This window comes from Canis aureus, chromosome 1 (genome assembly GCF_053574225.1).
Source record: "Canis aureus isolate CA01 chromosome 1, VMU_Caureus_v.1.0, whole genome shotgun sequence".
Lineage (NCBI taxonomy): Eukaryota > Metazoa > Chordata > Mammalia > Carnivora > Canidae > Canis > Canis aureus.
The window spans coordinates 56,376,696-56,393,568 of NC_135611.1; the positions used below are offsets into that span (position 1 = coordinate 56,376,696).

The 16,873-nt window shown below is 47.9% G+C and overlaps 1 protein-coding gene across 3 annotated transcripts in view; it reads left to right on the top strand.

The window, feature by feature from the left end:
* The window catches only part of SMOC2 (SPARC related modular calcium binding 2), a 158,354-nt gene that overhangs the window by 70,237 nt on the left and 71,244 nt on the right, over positions 1-16,873 (top strand). For 2 of the 3 annotated variants that reach the window (XM_077900158.1, XM_077900161.1), the window contains exons 6-7: positions 3,215-3,265; positions 4,497-4,571. In XM_077900158.1, the coding sequence (XP_077756284.1) occupies positions 3,215-3,265; positions 4,497-4,571 (126 nt within the window). Of the gene's footprint in view, positions 1-3,181; positions 3,266-4,496; positions 4,572-16,873 lie in introns of all 3 variants that reach the window. The other variant, XM_077900155.1, reaches the window with a different exon arrangement.

Consider the following 16,873-nt stretch of genomic DNA (forward strand, 5'->3'; position numbering starts at 1 on the left):
CGGCATGACTTGTGCTGGGACCACCTGTAGATGCTGGCAGGTGCTTCCTGGAGTCTGTACCTGTGGGGAGGGCTCCAGATTGGTGTTGGGTTCCACACATAGATCTGAAGCATGGCAGTCATTGAGTCATTTACGTTTAGCTCAGAATGTAAGACATTAGCTTTCTCAGTAGCTGAGAAAGACATCTCAGTGCTTCCTTATGAGAAAGAGGAAGGTACGCTTCCCACCTAGGACAGTCACATCCTCTGGGACTGGGGCCAACATGAATGAGGTAGAGCAGCTAGTCATTTGTTTTTGGAACCACTCCATAGCACCTGGTTCATCTTACGCAGGCTATGGTGTGCCCACCATGACCTTTCATGAGTCCCACCTTTACTCTTTGCGCTTCCCGCAGCCATCATCCTGTAGACCCAGTGATGTGTGTTCTGCCTTTATCCTACGTTGACCTTTATTTATTTATTTTTCTATTTTTTTTCTACATTGGCCTTTAAAGTCAGAAGTCATTTTCTTTTTTTTTTTTTAGATTTATTTATTTATTTATTCATGATAGACACAGAAAGAGAGAGAGAGAGAGGCAGAGGCAGAGGCAGAGACACACAGGCAGAGGGAGAAGCAGGCTCCATGTCGGGAGCCCGATGCGGGACTCGATCCCAGGACTCCAGGATTGCGCCCTGGGCCAAAGGCAGGCGCCAAATCACTGAGCCACCCAGGGATCCCCCGAAGTCATTTTCAAGACAAATGAAGATAGTGATTTAGTACCAAAATTTTAGGCAACTCTTTTTTTTTTTTTTTCTGATGTAAGTTGTAGTATATGACCCAATAATAAAGAAAAGTGATACAAAGCCAAGTAGACCTGAGTTTCACTCAAGTCCATTTCTTTAAGCATGTATTGAGGTTATGGTGGGGACTGTCTCTGCCCTGGGAAGGTGGTAGAGTGCCTGTGTGTTATGAAGATAAATACAAGTGACATGCACCTGGCACACGAGACAGTGTCAGCCTGTGAGGACAGTGCCCTAGGAGGGTTTGGTGGGAGCATGGGTAGAGCAGTCTCATGAAAGGAGAGGCAGTGGGTGAGCATGGAAGGGTGTGGGTGTAGGGATGGGTATGATGTAGGACAGAACAACCTGATAATTGGGGAAAGTAGCACATTTTTTAGGGGAAAGATGGTGGCAGGTAGAGTCAGAATGCAGGCCAGAGAGAACATTTACATTTGCAAAAGAATGTTAGATGAACAGCTTGGATTTGGGTCTGTAAGGTCCCAGGGGGGACATGTCAGTATTTTCTAGAGAGGAAGAAGGGACAATATTCATGTGACAAACATCCATCAGATGCTCAAGGGGTAGAGGTGACAAAGGAAATACTGCTTCAGATGTGGTTTCCTGATGCAAGGCCTCGTAGCACATGCTCAACCTGCTGTAAAAGTTAAAAAAAAAAAAAATCCCTAGGGAATTGGTATGTGGGCACAGAAATTAAGGCAGGAATATATTCCTTCTGCTGAAGGCTCTTGATCTACAGACATGCGCACAACAGAGAAAATACCTGAAATTAAGCCACACAGCTGGCTTGTGGATCAAAATGAGGCCTTGCAAAGTCTTGTAGGGAAAAACAGAAAGCACACAGCTCTCCACGGTTTGATTCATTTTCTCAAGTCTGATATCAGTAGACACTGATGCATTTGTTACGTTGAGACAGAACGACACAGGGACCCAGAGCATGGGTGGTGGTGGAGTGGGTCATGCTGATGGCGAGGGAGGGCGGGGAAACACAAGGGCCCCTGGTGTTGGAGTTGGGGGTGGGGTTGGAGGGAGGCCTGCAGCAGCTCCCTCACCATCGTCCTTCCCATGGTGCCCTGAGCCTCACCTGCCGCGGGTGAGCTGGGCTGAGTTTTCAGGCTGGCTGGGACCCACTGATTTGGGGAATAAGCTGATGGTCCCATAGTGGTCACCTGCCTTGGCCTCAGTAAAAATGTACAACACTAATAATGTACTTGATTGGTGCCATTTCAAAGGACTTCTAAACATGTTAAGTGCACTATAGATATGACCCCCATTTAAGTTTTGTTTCTGGAAGGAGGTTACAAGATGTTTGATGGGTTTCCAGTTACTCTCAGTGTTAGAACTTGGGTTTCTCAAATAGGCAACATGACATTCTGAGTGTTCTGACAGAGAGCACGCTTTTTATTTTCCCCAAAGATTGTTACATGTTAAGGTTTTTAAAAAAGCTTTTCGGTTTTCCCCCAGAAAGAATTTATGAGAAACTTCATTTTTATTCCTCAGACATCTGGGAAAGTCATGAATCACAGATAAGCCTTGTGGCCAGTCCTTATCTCTCCCACTGTTTATTGTATTTTAATCCTGAAATTATTATATAACAAAATCACATGAGAAAGCTTGAGTGAAAGGCACCAGGCTGGCTCTTGAGGGCCCCGCCAAATGCCTTGGACTGCTCCCCTGCAGGGGCCCCACTTACTCAGAGCAGACTTCCAGCAGCTCATTTACCATGTCTCGGAACCCTCTAGAACCTTATGCTTTACTGGGGACCCCACAGTCTGTTTTTCTACTAATAAAGACTATCCCCTGGAATATCTGCCTCAAAGAAATGATGTAGAGCGGTTCTCTAATGCACACCGTTCCCCCGCTCTGTGACGTGGACTCTGGTCCCTCCATGAGCCCTTACCCCAGCTCCTGCAGGGGTGATGGAGAGGCTGATGGTCAGGGGTGCATAGGGCAGCAACTCAGTGTACAATTCTTTGATCCCTGCCTTGTACTCGGGAAAACGGTGGTGGGGGCAGAGCAAGCATATCCAGCTTCCCCCAGTCCACCCCAGCCGTCTCTGTCTTTGGTCACCCCAATTCGCTGACTCTGTTGATGTGAGTCCCCTTTCCCACTGCTGTGTCCCCTGGCTTATATTATTTCTGTCTCTTCCTCCCCTGTCCTGAGCTGCTCTGACTCCCAGGGACTGGCAGCCCACCCAGCACTTCCCTCAGGGGCCCTGTTTCCAGGCTGCCGACACTGTCCAGTGGCAGCTGACCAGGTGCCCTGTGTGGTTTCAGGGGAGCCCCTGACCGGCCCCACTCATGGGTGCCCCTGGGGTGGTGGTTTTGGGTGATGTGTGGGGTATATGCAAGCCCTCAGCTTCCATCCTGTATGCACACTTACTGAACTTACTCTCATAATTGTAGTCTCCTTGCAAATCTTTTCCGTTCTGAATTCAGATGATGCGTCAGCTCCAGCGCTGGAGACCCAACCTCAAGGAGACGAAGAAGGTGAGCCTAGGATAGGACGGTCTCTGGCTGGGGGAGGGTGGTGGACATGCACCAGGGGCGGTCATGGGCCTGGGAGTGCTGGCCAGTCTCACTGCTGGAAGTCGGGTCTGACCACTTCCAACATTATGGGGCTCCTGCTGTCTTTGCTAATGGCTTTGAGCAAGGCATGTGGATGTCACCATGGTGCTTTCATGTAGCACAACCCAAGGTCTTTCTTTTCAGATAAAAATTTATGAGTTGAAATGTAATAATTTGGGTAACGTAAAATATTTATTTTAAAAGGATATAAACATGTATGTCCTGTTCCTTGTTCAGAGATCATGTCTTTCACGTCATGTGTCACCACAACGTGGTACATGAGACAGGCCTTGGAAGGTCACATGCATGCAGATGTTCCTGAGGGTTTTTGAATTTTGTAGTCATGGCCAGGATGGATTGCCTATTCTTAGCCCTCAATGAATTGTCTTAGGTGTTTGCCAAAGTGTCACAGATTCTCAGGTCAAAAGGAATGAAGGTTTGAAGATAAAGTGTAAGGAATGCACATGATAAGTAAATCAAAGATGGAAAGATAGAGTTACATGGCGCGTTGCAGACAACAGTAGTAGGAATAGCTCACATCTGCACCGTGCTAGGTGCTACCAGTGTCGTTAGCTCACTGGTCCTCAGATGCCCCTTCACAGACACTCCGCTGACATAACTGGCCTGAGGTCACAGGCCGTCGTGGCGGAGGGCGGCTCAGGCGCAGGCAGCCTTTCCCGTGCTCTTGGGCTGCTGTGGGACTGACAGGGCTGGTGCTCAGTGGCTTCTTTAGTGGTATTGCCGAAAAGAAGGTGTTCCTGAAATGTCTGATGCAAAATTATATCTTACATCTTGTAGTTTGTACTGAATCTGTCCTGAACAAAACCTCATGTGTTACATGAATACTCATCCTTCCCGCACGGGGGTGTGCATCTGTCTTGCTTTAAGTGGAGAGTGTCTGGACCCATATAACTTTTATCTACACTGAAGAAAGAAAGAAAAAAAGCATATGCTAAACTTTAAAAAATATAATTATTCTTTCCTTTTATCTCACATACTTGATCACTGTAATGATTTCTTTAAAAACGCGCAGTATGTATTTATTTAGCACACTGACTTTTTGGCTTTCAGGCTGCCTACTGAGATCTTGAGTTGAGAGACTGTGCTTTCATGATGCATCAAAAATAATTCTGATTTTGTTTTGGCTTATTAGATATTGCATCACGTTACCCCACGCTTTGGACCGAACAAGTTAAAAGTCGGCAGAACAAAACCAATAAGAATTCAGGTAAAAAGGGGCTCAATGTTACTACTTTGTGAAGAGAGCTTTGGTAGATGTAGGAAGTGGTTTTGTTTTCTGGAAGTTAAGCATGTGTAGTCCATCTTTTTCCTCAGTTTTCGATGCATCATGCAAATAATTCTTGCGACTTAACTACCAAAATGTAGTTGGGATTTTGCTGTTTTTATTAAATTTTCTAAGTTCTTTAAAAGGGTTCTCTGAAAATGTCAAGCAAACTTTAGCTTCAGGTATAAGAATAGAAGTACTTGATAACAAGTATTTGTTTTTGACCTAATTTCAGAGATGTCCAAACACTTGGCTGATTTAGTTCAAAATCCTCAAAACTATGTGAATTGCCTTTGCTACAAAAGACTGTTTGACAGCCTTTTACATGTTAAAGCTGACTGTTTTGACATTTGGAGAGGTGAAGGGTTGCCTCCTATAGGGTTCACGACTTTTGCTGGTTTCGTGAAAGGGGACTTGTTCTGTGATCTTTGTGCTTAGCTGATTGCATATTTGCTTCCTCTGGCCTTTTCAAATGATTTTTTCAAATGAATACTTACTGAAAGAACGTGTCCTTCCAGGTTTAAAGTATTCAGCTGCTGAGGGACCACAGACTCAGTAATACTGCGAATGTGCTGTGATTGGCGTCTGGTGAAAACATCATAAAGGTTCACAAAGCAGTCTTAGAATCACAGCTCTGCTACCTGTGGTTACATGTATTCCTCTCAAATGTGTTTGAATGCCCATGTCTAAAACAAACAAACAAACAAACAAACAAACAAACAAACAAACAAAAATACCCAAAAGACAAAAAGTTCAGGATACTAAGAATAGTTTGGTTCTTTCCCATACCTGCGCCCTGATGTATACCCCATCAAGGACTTCTGAAGGAAATCCCAGAGTCCTGCTATTTTGCAGCCCCCTAGAAGCCCCAGGACAGAATCTCTGTTGTAGGAATGGTCATAGATACACAACCCAACATGAGGAGGGAGTCATGAAGGCACAGTCAGAGGGTTGGGATGGAGCAGATCTAATGGGTCCTTCTTGTGTGGTTTCTGCCCGGGATATCCCCATCATAGCCTCCAGCCTCATATCTTCATGCTCAGCTCACACTGTTACAGCCCAGGACGTGACCCTCATCCTTCCTGGCTGCAGCTCTCAGCGGGCTGAGATGAGAAAGTGAAAAATCTAGAGGTCTGACTATCGGATACATGTGTACTTATGGCAGGGAAATCTAAAACATATTTATAGAATTTGAAATTTTTTTTCTCAGAAATGGCTGGAAAAAGGTTTTCCTTTTGCATAAAGATATTAATGTGCACACTTCTCTTATGAACTTTAGAAATGGGGAGTTAGTTTTGTTCAATCTTGTCACCCTATTTCCCAGAGTTACCTCATTAGCTCTGCCTGTGTAGCATATGATTAGTATGTGGGAAATGAACTCAGTGTGGTGTTTTCAGTGGGCCTTGAAAGCTTCTCATGGGGGAAGCAATGGGGCCAGACCTAAGCTTCACTTGGGGAACATGTATAATTATTCTGAACAATATCCTTGGAAAGGTGTATGTTTCTATAAAGCAGTTTGACTTGTCAGAGGAAATGAATTCAGGTCTTGATGGAGTTGCGTGTAAGCTCATAGAATAAGTGCATTTCTGTGTTTCTCTCATTATGGACTGTTACCAGATTTTCAGGCCTTCTGTGACCTGATAGTCTACGTAACCTACAGCAACAGGGATGGCTTCCACCATTCAGTGGGACTGAAAATGCTTTTCAGGAAACACCAGTTTACCTAACGCACCCTATACTAGGATTTGATTTAAATCAGCCTAAATGAGCAGAACACAAAAACGACATTCAGTTGATTTATGGACATGGAACAGGAAATTACTGAATTCTCTCTTGAGGATCTGAAGAAAGATCAAATTGGTATTTTACAGTAGTAGAATAATATTTAATTGATTATGTGTAACAATGGAACATCAAACAACCATAAGGTTTGCATAACAACTACTGTTGTCATTGAAATTTCAAATATAAAATGAGCTTAATTTGTATTTGATTTTAATTATTTTAATTTAATGTTTAAATTTTTAAATTTTAAGAGTGAGTAGGGCAGGACAGAGAAAGAGGGAGTGAGAATCTCAAGCAGACTCCACGTCCAGCATGGAGCCACATGCAGGGCTCCATCCCAGGACCCTGGAGAGCATGACCTGAGCCAAAAGTAAGAGTCAAGATGCTTAACTCACTGAGCCACTCAGGTGCCCCTAATTTTTATTTTTAAAAGATCCTTTTACTAATGATCTTCTTTTGTAGAAATAGGCATATTTGTTTAACAAAGCACAAATAATTTGTGATTTACTATTCTGTATTTTTTTTTTAAAAAATTGCTGTCTTTTTTTACTTTTTCATGTTCTTTAATGCAAGAGGCCAGACTGGGAATGCATTTTTCTCTTGCTCTGACATTTCTTTATCAATTAAAAGTCCCTCTAGTTTTGCCTTGTGAGTTTGTGCTAAAATAATGTAAGATTACTGATGCTACTAGATACATAGACAATGACTGCCGTGCGTAATGTGTGTGCCGTGTGCCTGCAGTCAGGATGTGTGGGGGGATTCAGTGAGGAGTTCATTGCAGGAACCATTCCTGCAAAGGAAAATATAGCACTGCTGTCTATGATAATTCACACATTGTAGGGACTCAGTAAGTACTTATTAAATTAGTAAAGAGTTGTGCCATCCTACGTTTCATTGGCTCTCTGAGGTAACATTACTTTTTTCCCTGAAACAAGATAAATGAAGCAAACAACAACAATAAAGCAAACAGATAAATAACTAGAAAAGAGAATTAAGTACAGCTTGACTGCTGTACTTTTATTAATTGAAATTTGCATAAAGATATTTGCATAAAAAAATCTTTGCATAAAGATATTAATGTGCACACTTCTCTTATGAACTTTAGAAATGGGGAGTTAGTTTTGTTCAATCTTGTCACCCTATTTCCCAGAGTTACCTCATTAGCAAGAAGAGCATCGCTCCTGTTAGGTGAATCCTTATACATTAATGAATAAAACTAAAATTCTGTTTTAATTAAGAATGTATTAGTTAATCTTCCCTCTCAATATAAAATTGAGAGTGTCAACTACTTTCCCAAATCATTTATTATGTTGTTTTATTTCTATTGAACGAGATATAAAAGTTGATCTTGAAATTTTACCAGAGAGGAGGTTTTGTGACACATGGTTTTTGAATTATGTACAATGCATTTGTGGAATGTAAAAGGAGAAAGAGAAGGCTTCTGAACAAGGAACGCTCTCACACTAGGGAATGCTGTTGTTTGCAATATGGGGCATGGATGAGGACAGAATCGAAATTCCAGGAAGAGAGTAACTGGGGCGATTTGGATGCTGCAAATCATGCGGCTTTGAGCTGGGCCTGTCGGTGCCCAAAGCCCAGTCCCTCCTTTTACAAATCAAAGCAAAGGAAAAACAGAATTCTGAATCTCAGGGAAATGGAGAGACTTGTGTCATTGCTCTGATTTCTTCAGCTTTTGGAGCACGTTTCATGGGGCAGCTGAGCTTTGGGATCTCCTTGCACAGTGGGGAGGCGTTAGTGGAATTATGGAATCTCACAACTGAGGAAGCCGCAGAGGCTACCTCTTTCAACCCATTCACGCAACAATCGAGGAAACAGACTTCAGGGCAGCACAGATGGATAGGTATGTTCTTAAATATGCTGTTCATTAAGAGGAAGCCACGTTACGTGGACATTGATGTCTTCACTTGGAACATTCTGGTAATCTGCAAGCTGTGACGAGAGGATGACAGCCCCATGAGGCTGAGGTGAGCCCAGGTCTGTACTGATGCATGGACTGGGAGACAAGGGGGTCCATCCTGGCCATGGCTGCACCTCAGGATTCTGACTTGCCTTGGACACCGTGCTTCTGGTCCCCTCCGTCCTCACACCTCTAGGGACACGCGGGGCTGCCCGCCCAGGGCCACCTCTGCCTCCCGGACCTCCTGATCTTACCACGTGATTGACTCATGATGGCTCTTCTGTCTTGTTGAGTTGCGGGTCTGGGATCCTTGTAATTCTTAACAATAATTCGAAACTTCCTTTGCATCTGAGCAGATTCACGGACCTGCCTGTTAGCCTCCGACACCCGGACTGCGGAAAGTGGAACAGCCTGGGTAACGAGGCCCGGTTGTCTTCAGCAGCCCGCAGCCTGGCTGTGGGAGCCGCACATGCACACACGGGACCCCTTTCAGTACAGACATGGTCTGGGGGACACGGGTGACTGTCACCATCCTCTTTCAGCCTGCATAGACTGTCTTTCTCACTTTAATTTTAGATATTTACTTCAGCTCTTTTTCTGAAAATATTTTACCGACATAATTAAGATTTTCATGCCAAGAAGAAGTGGCGTGCCATCAAAGGCTCCTCTCTATCAGCTCCGACAGTGGCTATGATTGAGCTAGGAGTGAACGACCATGACCACCTTCCTCCCGATGTCATATTTGGCTCCGTGACATCTGAGCGATGCCCTTCTGACTCCCGGATGGAATGAATGTGACGTACTGGAGGTTTGGGGAGAGTCAGCAAACATCCTCTGAAGGCCACGGGCAGGTCCTTCCGTCCTGTGAGCAGCAATGACAGCAGCGGGGAAGCGGCATGTCCTGACTTGCCGTGTGTGGAGTCCCTCATGTGCCTTCCTGCCCATCCTGCTTGGCCCTCAGGACAGGCCAGCGGGTCTGGGGTCCTGGCCTGGACTCAAGGAAGGCCTGTCACCTGGGGATGCTCATCACCCTCTCCCCAGGAGGGGCTGCTTAGGGGTGGCAGGTGGTTTTTAACTGAAAACCAAGAGGGTTGTATCCTCTGCCCTGGGTGCTGTAGATCCTGACATCGCTCTGGAGCGTCCCTCTTCCAACAGGAGCCACCCAGGCATCGCTGCGGGCCTGATGATGCCCGGGTCTGCACCCAGAGTTTCCCAGTGAAGCAGAAAGAGGTGAGGGGGATGTGAGGCTGGCAAGACACGCAGGGGGCCAAGGGCATCTATAGGCAGTGAAGTGGCATCTGTTTCTGGAGTGTTAGGGGCCCAGAGATGCCAGAGTATGGTCACGCAGAGTGTCTGGGAGCTGAGATGAGGGGAGGACCCCCTGAATGTGCAGCTACATGGCAGAGGGCAGACAGCATCCCGCTGGGCCCTAGCCGTCAGCCTCTGGGAGGAGGGCAGGGTCTGGGGGAGTCTGGGGGCCCCAGTCCGGGGTGCAGGTTGCACTCACCAAGCCTCGGGGAGAGAGGACGCCCCCTCCTGTCCCTGAGGATCAGAGTAGGAGCCAGGACCCTGGAGGACCCCGGAGCACAGGCTGTCCTGGAGCAATCTGGTTCTGCTGGCCGGTGAGCTCTGTGTGCTCAGGCTGCCGAGCTGTCTGCACCTGCACCGTAGCTGTGAGCTGGGGTGCAGCCGGTCACCCCGATGGTGTCCTGTCAGCTGGGAGACCATAATGCCTGCTTCTCTTCTGCGTCCTGTCATCAGGGCCCACAGCTGGGTTCTGGTGTCAGCCCAGCGGGGCCTCTGCCCTGAGTCAGCCTCTTGGCTGGACTTGAGCAGCGTCTCCCCTGGACGTGTTTTCTGCATGGTCAGTGGGAGCCAAGCAAATGCCGAGGCCCGAGGAGAGCAGAGGGGGCTTGGTGCAGGGAGCTGTGTGCACCGCGATGAGGACGCAGGCTCGGCCCGGCGCCAGCCCTCCTGCCCAGCTCCTGCCCTCTGCACTGCCTGCAAAGCCTCTGCCTTCAGACCTCTGGCATCTCCTGCCTTGGTGACGGTCCCGCCTCCAGGGGACTTGTAATCATGGCCAGGGGGACGTGAGACCAAGGGGCTAATGGTTCTCCCAGGTGAAGAGAAAAGAATCATGCGCCGGGAACAGTTAAACGCATCAGGAACAGCCCGGGCTCTGTACCCACCAGGGTCGTCCCGTCCAGCGTTCCTGAGCTGGGGGCTGCCAGGAGGATGCATGGGCCTGAAAGCTCGCACTCCCCTGCCACGACTGCCCGGATCCCCTCTGTGGCGCACAAGGAGGTGAGGTCCCTGGGGGCCCATCATGCCAGCGTCTCAGGACAGAATTCCTGCCGATGGAGGCCCCACCAGCTGCCTCCATGCGACCCCCGGGCCTGCCCCTGTGACCAGGGCCTGACCACAGAGCCCAGCCCCAAACCTCCCAATCCCCCGGGCCCAGCAAGCTTCTGTGGGAATGCAGGAGGACCTCATCTGACCGACGTGGAGGCCAGCTGCCTGGCCTCGCGCTAGATATTCCTGAGACGGCATTTTGTAGATGAACGTTTAAATCAGTGACACCAAAAAAAAAATAAAAAATAAAAAAAAATAAATCAGTGACACCTAGTGAAGCAGGCTGCCCCCCAAAGTTCAATGGGCTCATCCGGGGAGCCCCAGATGTCAAGGGTGGGCGCAGGGGCGCGGGGGGCAGTCGGGGACGACCGAGGGAACCCTGCGGCCGTTTGCCAGGGCCCCTGTTCCAGTGAAGCCTGTCCCCCGTGTGGACATGACTTGTCCCTGGTGTGAGACACGGTACCTGCGAGCCACGTAGGACTCAGGTGGGTCACGCCCTGAGGGGGTGTCTGTTGGAGGGTGTGGGTCCAGAATCAGGGCTGTGCCCACTGCCCTGCTCTGGGGGAAGGGAAGCAGTGTTTTCTCTGTGTTGTGGCTCACACGCTGACCTCTCCGGCCACCACCTTTAACGACCTGGGGCTGCTGGTGGATTGAGGAGCGCCGTGTGACTTCTCTGTCTGTGGGAGACTCCACGGCCTTGAGCATGGGAGCAGCCCAGCTCCTGGAGCCCTGAGCATCATGTGGGTCCTGGATGGCTGAGCTCCCCGCTCCGCCACACACGGCTTTCCCTGGCCTGGGTCACAGCACCCCGCTTGCCCCCTGTGGGACGCCCCTGCTGACTGCAGGGTGGGGTGCTGACCCAGGGCGCTGTCTAACCCTGGGGGTTGATCTGAGTGGCCATGGCCATAGGTGGTGGCCGTCGGGGTGCCAGCAGGTTCTCCCAGCAGCTCGGAGGGAGGGTTGGCGTCCTGTCGCTGCTTCACATCTGAAGTTGGCAACTCAGTGTGTCTCCTCTCTCTGCCTGTGGCTCTTCTGACAGCTGAATGCCAGGTAGAGGAGATGGCCCTTCGAGGATCCCAGGGAGAGCAGCCTGGGGCCAGGCTGGCCCGGCCCTGAGAAGCCTCTGGTCTCACTGGTCTTTTCCAGTTGTGCATGTGCACTGGCGGAGACGTGGGGCCGTGTCCTCCTCCTGCTCAGGAGAAAAATGTTTCTTCCTCCCTGAGCTCTTAAAAACAGCTCTGTTTTATATCCTGGGGATGTCCGTGATGCCCAGGATGTTCCGCAGTTTTATGGGACCCCCTTGGTGGAAACATTCTTCTGCTTTCTTCAGAGCCGATAATTTCTGTTTTATTGCACATATTAAAATTAGTGCCAGAAGATAATTATCTTTTGATTCTGCTTTAAATCATGGTAAATTGCACTCCCTCGGGAAAAGTCATACCCATTATGTTTTCTTTCTTCGTTCCTAAGTTTTAAAGTATTTGTTACCCCAGTTTCCTTTTTATTCTGTTTTTCAAATGTAGGATTGCAAAGACATCGAGAATACCCACTAGATACTTAAGTGATAAAATCTTAGTTATTTGCAGAGATTTAAAGTATGAAAATACATCCAGTACCTTCTTTTAAATGTGGACTGTAGAAGTATAGTATTTAAAAAATATTGGGATGCCTGGGTGGCTCAGTGGTTAAGTGCCTGCCTTTGGCTCAGGGCATGATCCCGTGCACAGTCCTGGGATCGAGTCCCGCATCAGGCTCCCTGGATGGAGCCTGCTTCTCCCTCTGCCTGTGTCTCTGCCTCTATCTCTGTGTCTCTCATGAATAAATAAATACAATCTTTTTTAAAAAAATTCATCTACCCAAAAGTGTGCATAACTGAATTGATTCGACTTTTCTAATGGTGAAGAGGAGTTTTCATTTCAATCATGTGCAATTCTTAGCTTTCAGTATCCAAACTGTGGTTAAAGAGTCGGGAGGCGACATTTGTGTGAGTACAGGAAATAGTCACAAGTGCAAGCACATGACCCCCGAGCTGGTTGAGAACACACACTGGCCCAGTGTTCACCCATGCTTCTGTTCTCACCACGTAAAGAAGCGCATCTACTTCACCGTTGAGCTGATGAGGTCTGGTATTAAATAGAACCATTGCTGTAATTTACAGAAAGCTTATCATGCATCCGGCGAAGTGCTACGTGTTTTAATAGGTAATAGAGTCTAATTCTTGTCTCCTGGGGAAGCACATTTTCAAAATCTCTAAGTGGCAGAGGCTTGAATTTAGCCAGGATCTGGGGTCCCAGATTTCCTACCGCAGCATTGCTGATAGGACAGGGGTGTCGGGTTTCCAAAGCCAGTGGGCTCGCCAAGGAATGGCTTTGTCTGATTCTCTGGAAGCTGTCTCTGTTCTTCAGAGCAGACCAGGGTGCCTGGCTGTGCTGCCTCTGCTGTGCTCCTGACCAGGTGCAGGCCTGGGCTCTGGGGAGGGGCTGGCCGCAGAAGTGGCGTGATGGGAGGGAGCACCGGGAAGAAGCAGGAGTCAGGCCCCTGGACGGGCCCCGGGTGTGAGGTGTCTGCGTCTCCACTCTGGAGACTGAAAGCCGAGCTGCACCTTCTCACCATTTATGTGGCTATTGCAAAGGGACACACCAGATGGGGAGGGGATTCCTGGAGAGGCTGGTGCACCACGTGCCGTGGAGGAGCCGCGGGGCCCGTGCCGTGTACACACGTTGTGTGTGGGAACACCGCAAACAGAGCAGCTGTGGGTGTGACAGTCCCTTCATGGGTGGCCGTGAGTTAGCGGTGGCCTTTCCTCCATCAGCGTCTCTGCTGCTCCCGAGAACCTCCTATGGCCTCTGTGATGACTGAGGATGGGAGGTCGCTGGGGCTGGTTTGGGGTTCCCTCGGCGTGACCCTCCTGAGCTCATCTCTCTCTGCACATCAGAATCTCAAGTACAGTGCTGAGACCGACCAGGTGGGAGTCAGACCGTGGGTGTGAAAGCCCCGCCGGCCAGCTAGGGCCAGCCGTGTCAGCCAGTCCCCAGGGGTTCACCCCTCAGGTGAGTCTCAGACTTGACAGATAGCAGGAGGAAGCTCCTTGAGGCTCCTGTGTGTGTGTGTGTGTTCAAGTTTCTAGAGAACCACATTGTGAATTCAGGTGCTAGAAATCCTAAGGCCACGTAACAGATACCCCGAGAAAAGGTTTGCCGGTTGCAGTGAAGTGCATGGGTTGTCTTGGATACTGATGTGTTTGAAGCATGAACTTGAAGGAGACGTCTCTCCTTGCCTTTCATGCTCAGGAGTAGACACCTAACAGAACACACATCGCTGTGATCCTGTTTCTATGGTCTCCCCGTCACTTAGATTAAAGACTAAATCAGAATCGACTGGGCTCTGAACAATGGAGGGTCTTCTTGGAAATGACTCCATTGAACGAGATTAGAATTCCTGCCTTCGCCCGCCCACAGGGAATGCCGAGGGGGCAGTCTGTCCACAGCTGCCCTCATCCGAGTGCCTCTTATCTTGTCGGCGGCTTCTCCCTCCCTCACTGTGGGCGATTATTTGTGTTGGGTGAGTCCTATAGGGTTTTGCCAGCTACCAGCACGTCTTCCTTCCAAATGGGACAAAGTTCATAAAATTGGTGAGATACCCTTATAAACTGCTGATTGATGCATGACTTTTATCCAAGCATGATGCATGACTATAATTACAATGACCTGAGTGACTTTGTGGCCAGTTTAAGAAATGTTAATCCACTTGCTAAGGAATTTGAATCACTCCCCGGGAGTGATATGTACATGTGCAAGTGTCCATGTACAACCAAACACATGCTGAGTCATTATTTTTCTCTAAAAAAAAAAAATCTTTATGTTTTTAACTGATGCAACCTACTTTCTTACCTTTGCTCATCTTTATTATCTTTTCCTTTAATATGCCTGCATCCTACATTTGTGTCTCAGATAAATACCAGCATGGATGTGTCTCACCATATTTTTTGAAAATCCCACTAGTGATTAAAGCCAGAATGCATCTGGCAACCATATTTTGAATGAAAAAGCAGACCAAGAAGTCATCTAAAAAAAGATATCATTTAAGGTACATATTAAATAAAATATCTGCATCAAAACACAGAACATGTAAGTAATATGCAGGCTCTGTGTACTAACAAATAAGACTTGATTGTATTTTCTGGAAGTTCTTAAGTAACTGGAAGAGTAAAACACGTGTCATTTTGTACTGACTACCTTGCCCCCTGACGGCAGTCTTGTTGCACCTCTGACGGGAGGAATGATTTTCAGGCAGTCCTCACTTGAGGCCTAGGAGACATTTTTTTCCCTTTTTAGGCACACAAAAAGTGCAAAAATTCACCTACACCACGAATCCTGGTGACTGGCTTAATGCTTCCATTTACTGGGTCTGCTGACCCCCAGGGGTGTGTTTCTGAATTACACACCTGGATTTATCAGGTGGGAAGGTAGGCGTGCTGGAAGCAATGCACCTGGATGTCAGAAGTCTGCTGTGTGTTCAGGTGAGGAGCCCTGGGGAGCACGGGCTGACCTGGTGGTCCTGCAGAGACCAGGCACCTTCTATCTACAAGTCTTGCTCCTCATTCACATGGTGTCAGTTTGAGGAGAGGAGGGCCCTTGGAGGAGGTGACTGCTCCCTCCTCAGCCCCAGCCAGGTTGCAGGGGACTCAGTCACAGGGCCACCCTGCCTGAAGGGACACTGGGACTGTAGCTGCTCGCTCCGCTGTGGTGCTTTGCCTGGCGTTGCTGGGACAGCTGGTGATCTCTGCTGAGCAGGTGCTCACGGAGCTTGGGATATCATCTTTAGGAAGAAAGCAAATACGATTATAACCTCACCACATGCGTTAGGTCCTGGTCATGGATGAGGTCATGGTTTTAATTTTGTAGCATTCACGTGGCTGTACACACACATGCATATGTGTGCCTATGTGTGGGGGTGGAGTCATGTTCTATATACATAAATATTTATGTGTTTAACATTTTGGGGAATGCCTTTGCTAAAAACGGCCGTCTCCCCAGTCCGATGCACGCTCCTTGGGAAGGGCAGCATGAAGTCCCACCTATCAGCCCTTCTGGGTCCCGAGGGCAGCACGGTCTCGCATCACCTGCTTACAAACTTATTAACTTTGCATCTTGTTTATTGATCCTGGATTGGAATTCTGGAATGACTGGAGTGAGGCTTCCAAAGCTATATAGTAAGCAGCTTTTTGATTTTTCAGATTTTCAGGTTTTTTTTTTTTTTAACTAAGTTTTTAATTCTAATTCCAGTGTTGTTAACACATAGGGTTACGTTAGCTCAGATGGATCAGCACCTGGTTCAGCGATTCTATACATCACTCTTCTCATCAAGATAAGTTTGCTCTTTAATCTCTGGTGATTTTTTTTTAACATTAAAATTTAACTCTCACTATAAACATGTTAACTATCATCAACAAGGTTTTGGACATTTTAATTTCTCATGATTACTCATTTATGCAAAACAAAACATTAAATGTTTTGAAGGCACCTGCATATCAGGCCAAGGCCAAACAACACGAAGCTGCCCTGGACGCACAGTCTCCTTGATGTCTCATGTCCAGGTGGGCAGGCAAGCCTGTGCATCCTGCACCTGAACCGTGTCCAGCAGTAGCTGCTGTTCTCCTCAAGCCAGGAGCTTACGGCACCTGGGTCACCACAGTGGACTCTGTGGTCTCTGTGCCTCCTCAAACACCTGTCTACTTGAGTCTTGTCCACATGCTGCTTTCTTGACACTGACCTTTAAAAATACAAGCTCCTCCTCTGTCCAGGCTCCCCCATCACCTCATATGGCGAGACGCCTATCTGGGACCTCCGGCCACCCTCCTGTACCTTCTCACTCACCCACACACATCCACGCTCCATGCCGTGCGCTTCTTTCAGCAGCTCTGTGGGGTCTGGTAAAGCTCACACACTTGAAGCTTTTGGTATGGTCCATGAGTTGTGCAACTATCACCACCATCTAATTTAGAACATTTTCATCATTCCAAATAAACCCCAAACCCCGTTCCCCTTTGCTAGCCGCTAGCCCCAGGTGACACGAATCCACCTCTGTCCCTGCAGATGTCATTCATTCTGTGTACCCCAAGCAGAGTGTAGTCTCTTGGGACTGGCTTCTTTCACTCAGCTTGCTGTTTATGAGGGGCATCTGTGCTCTA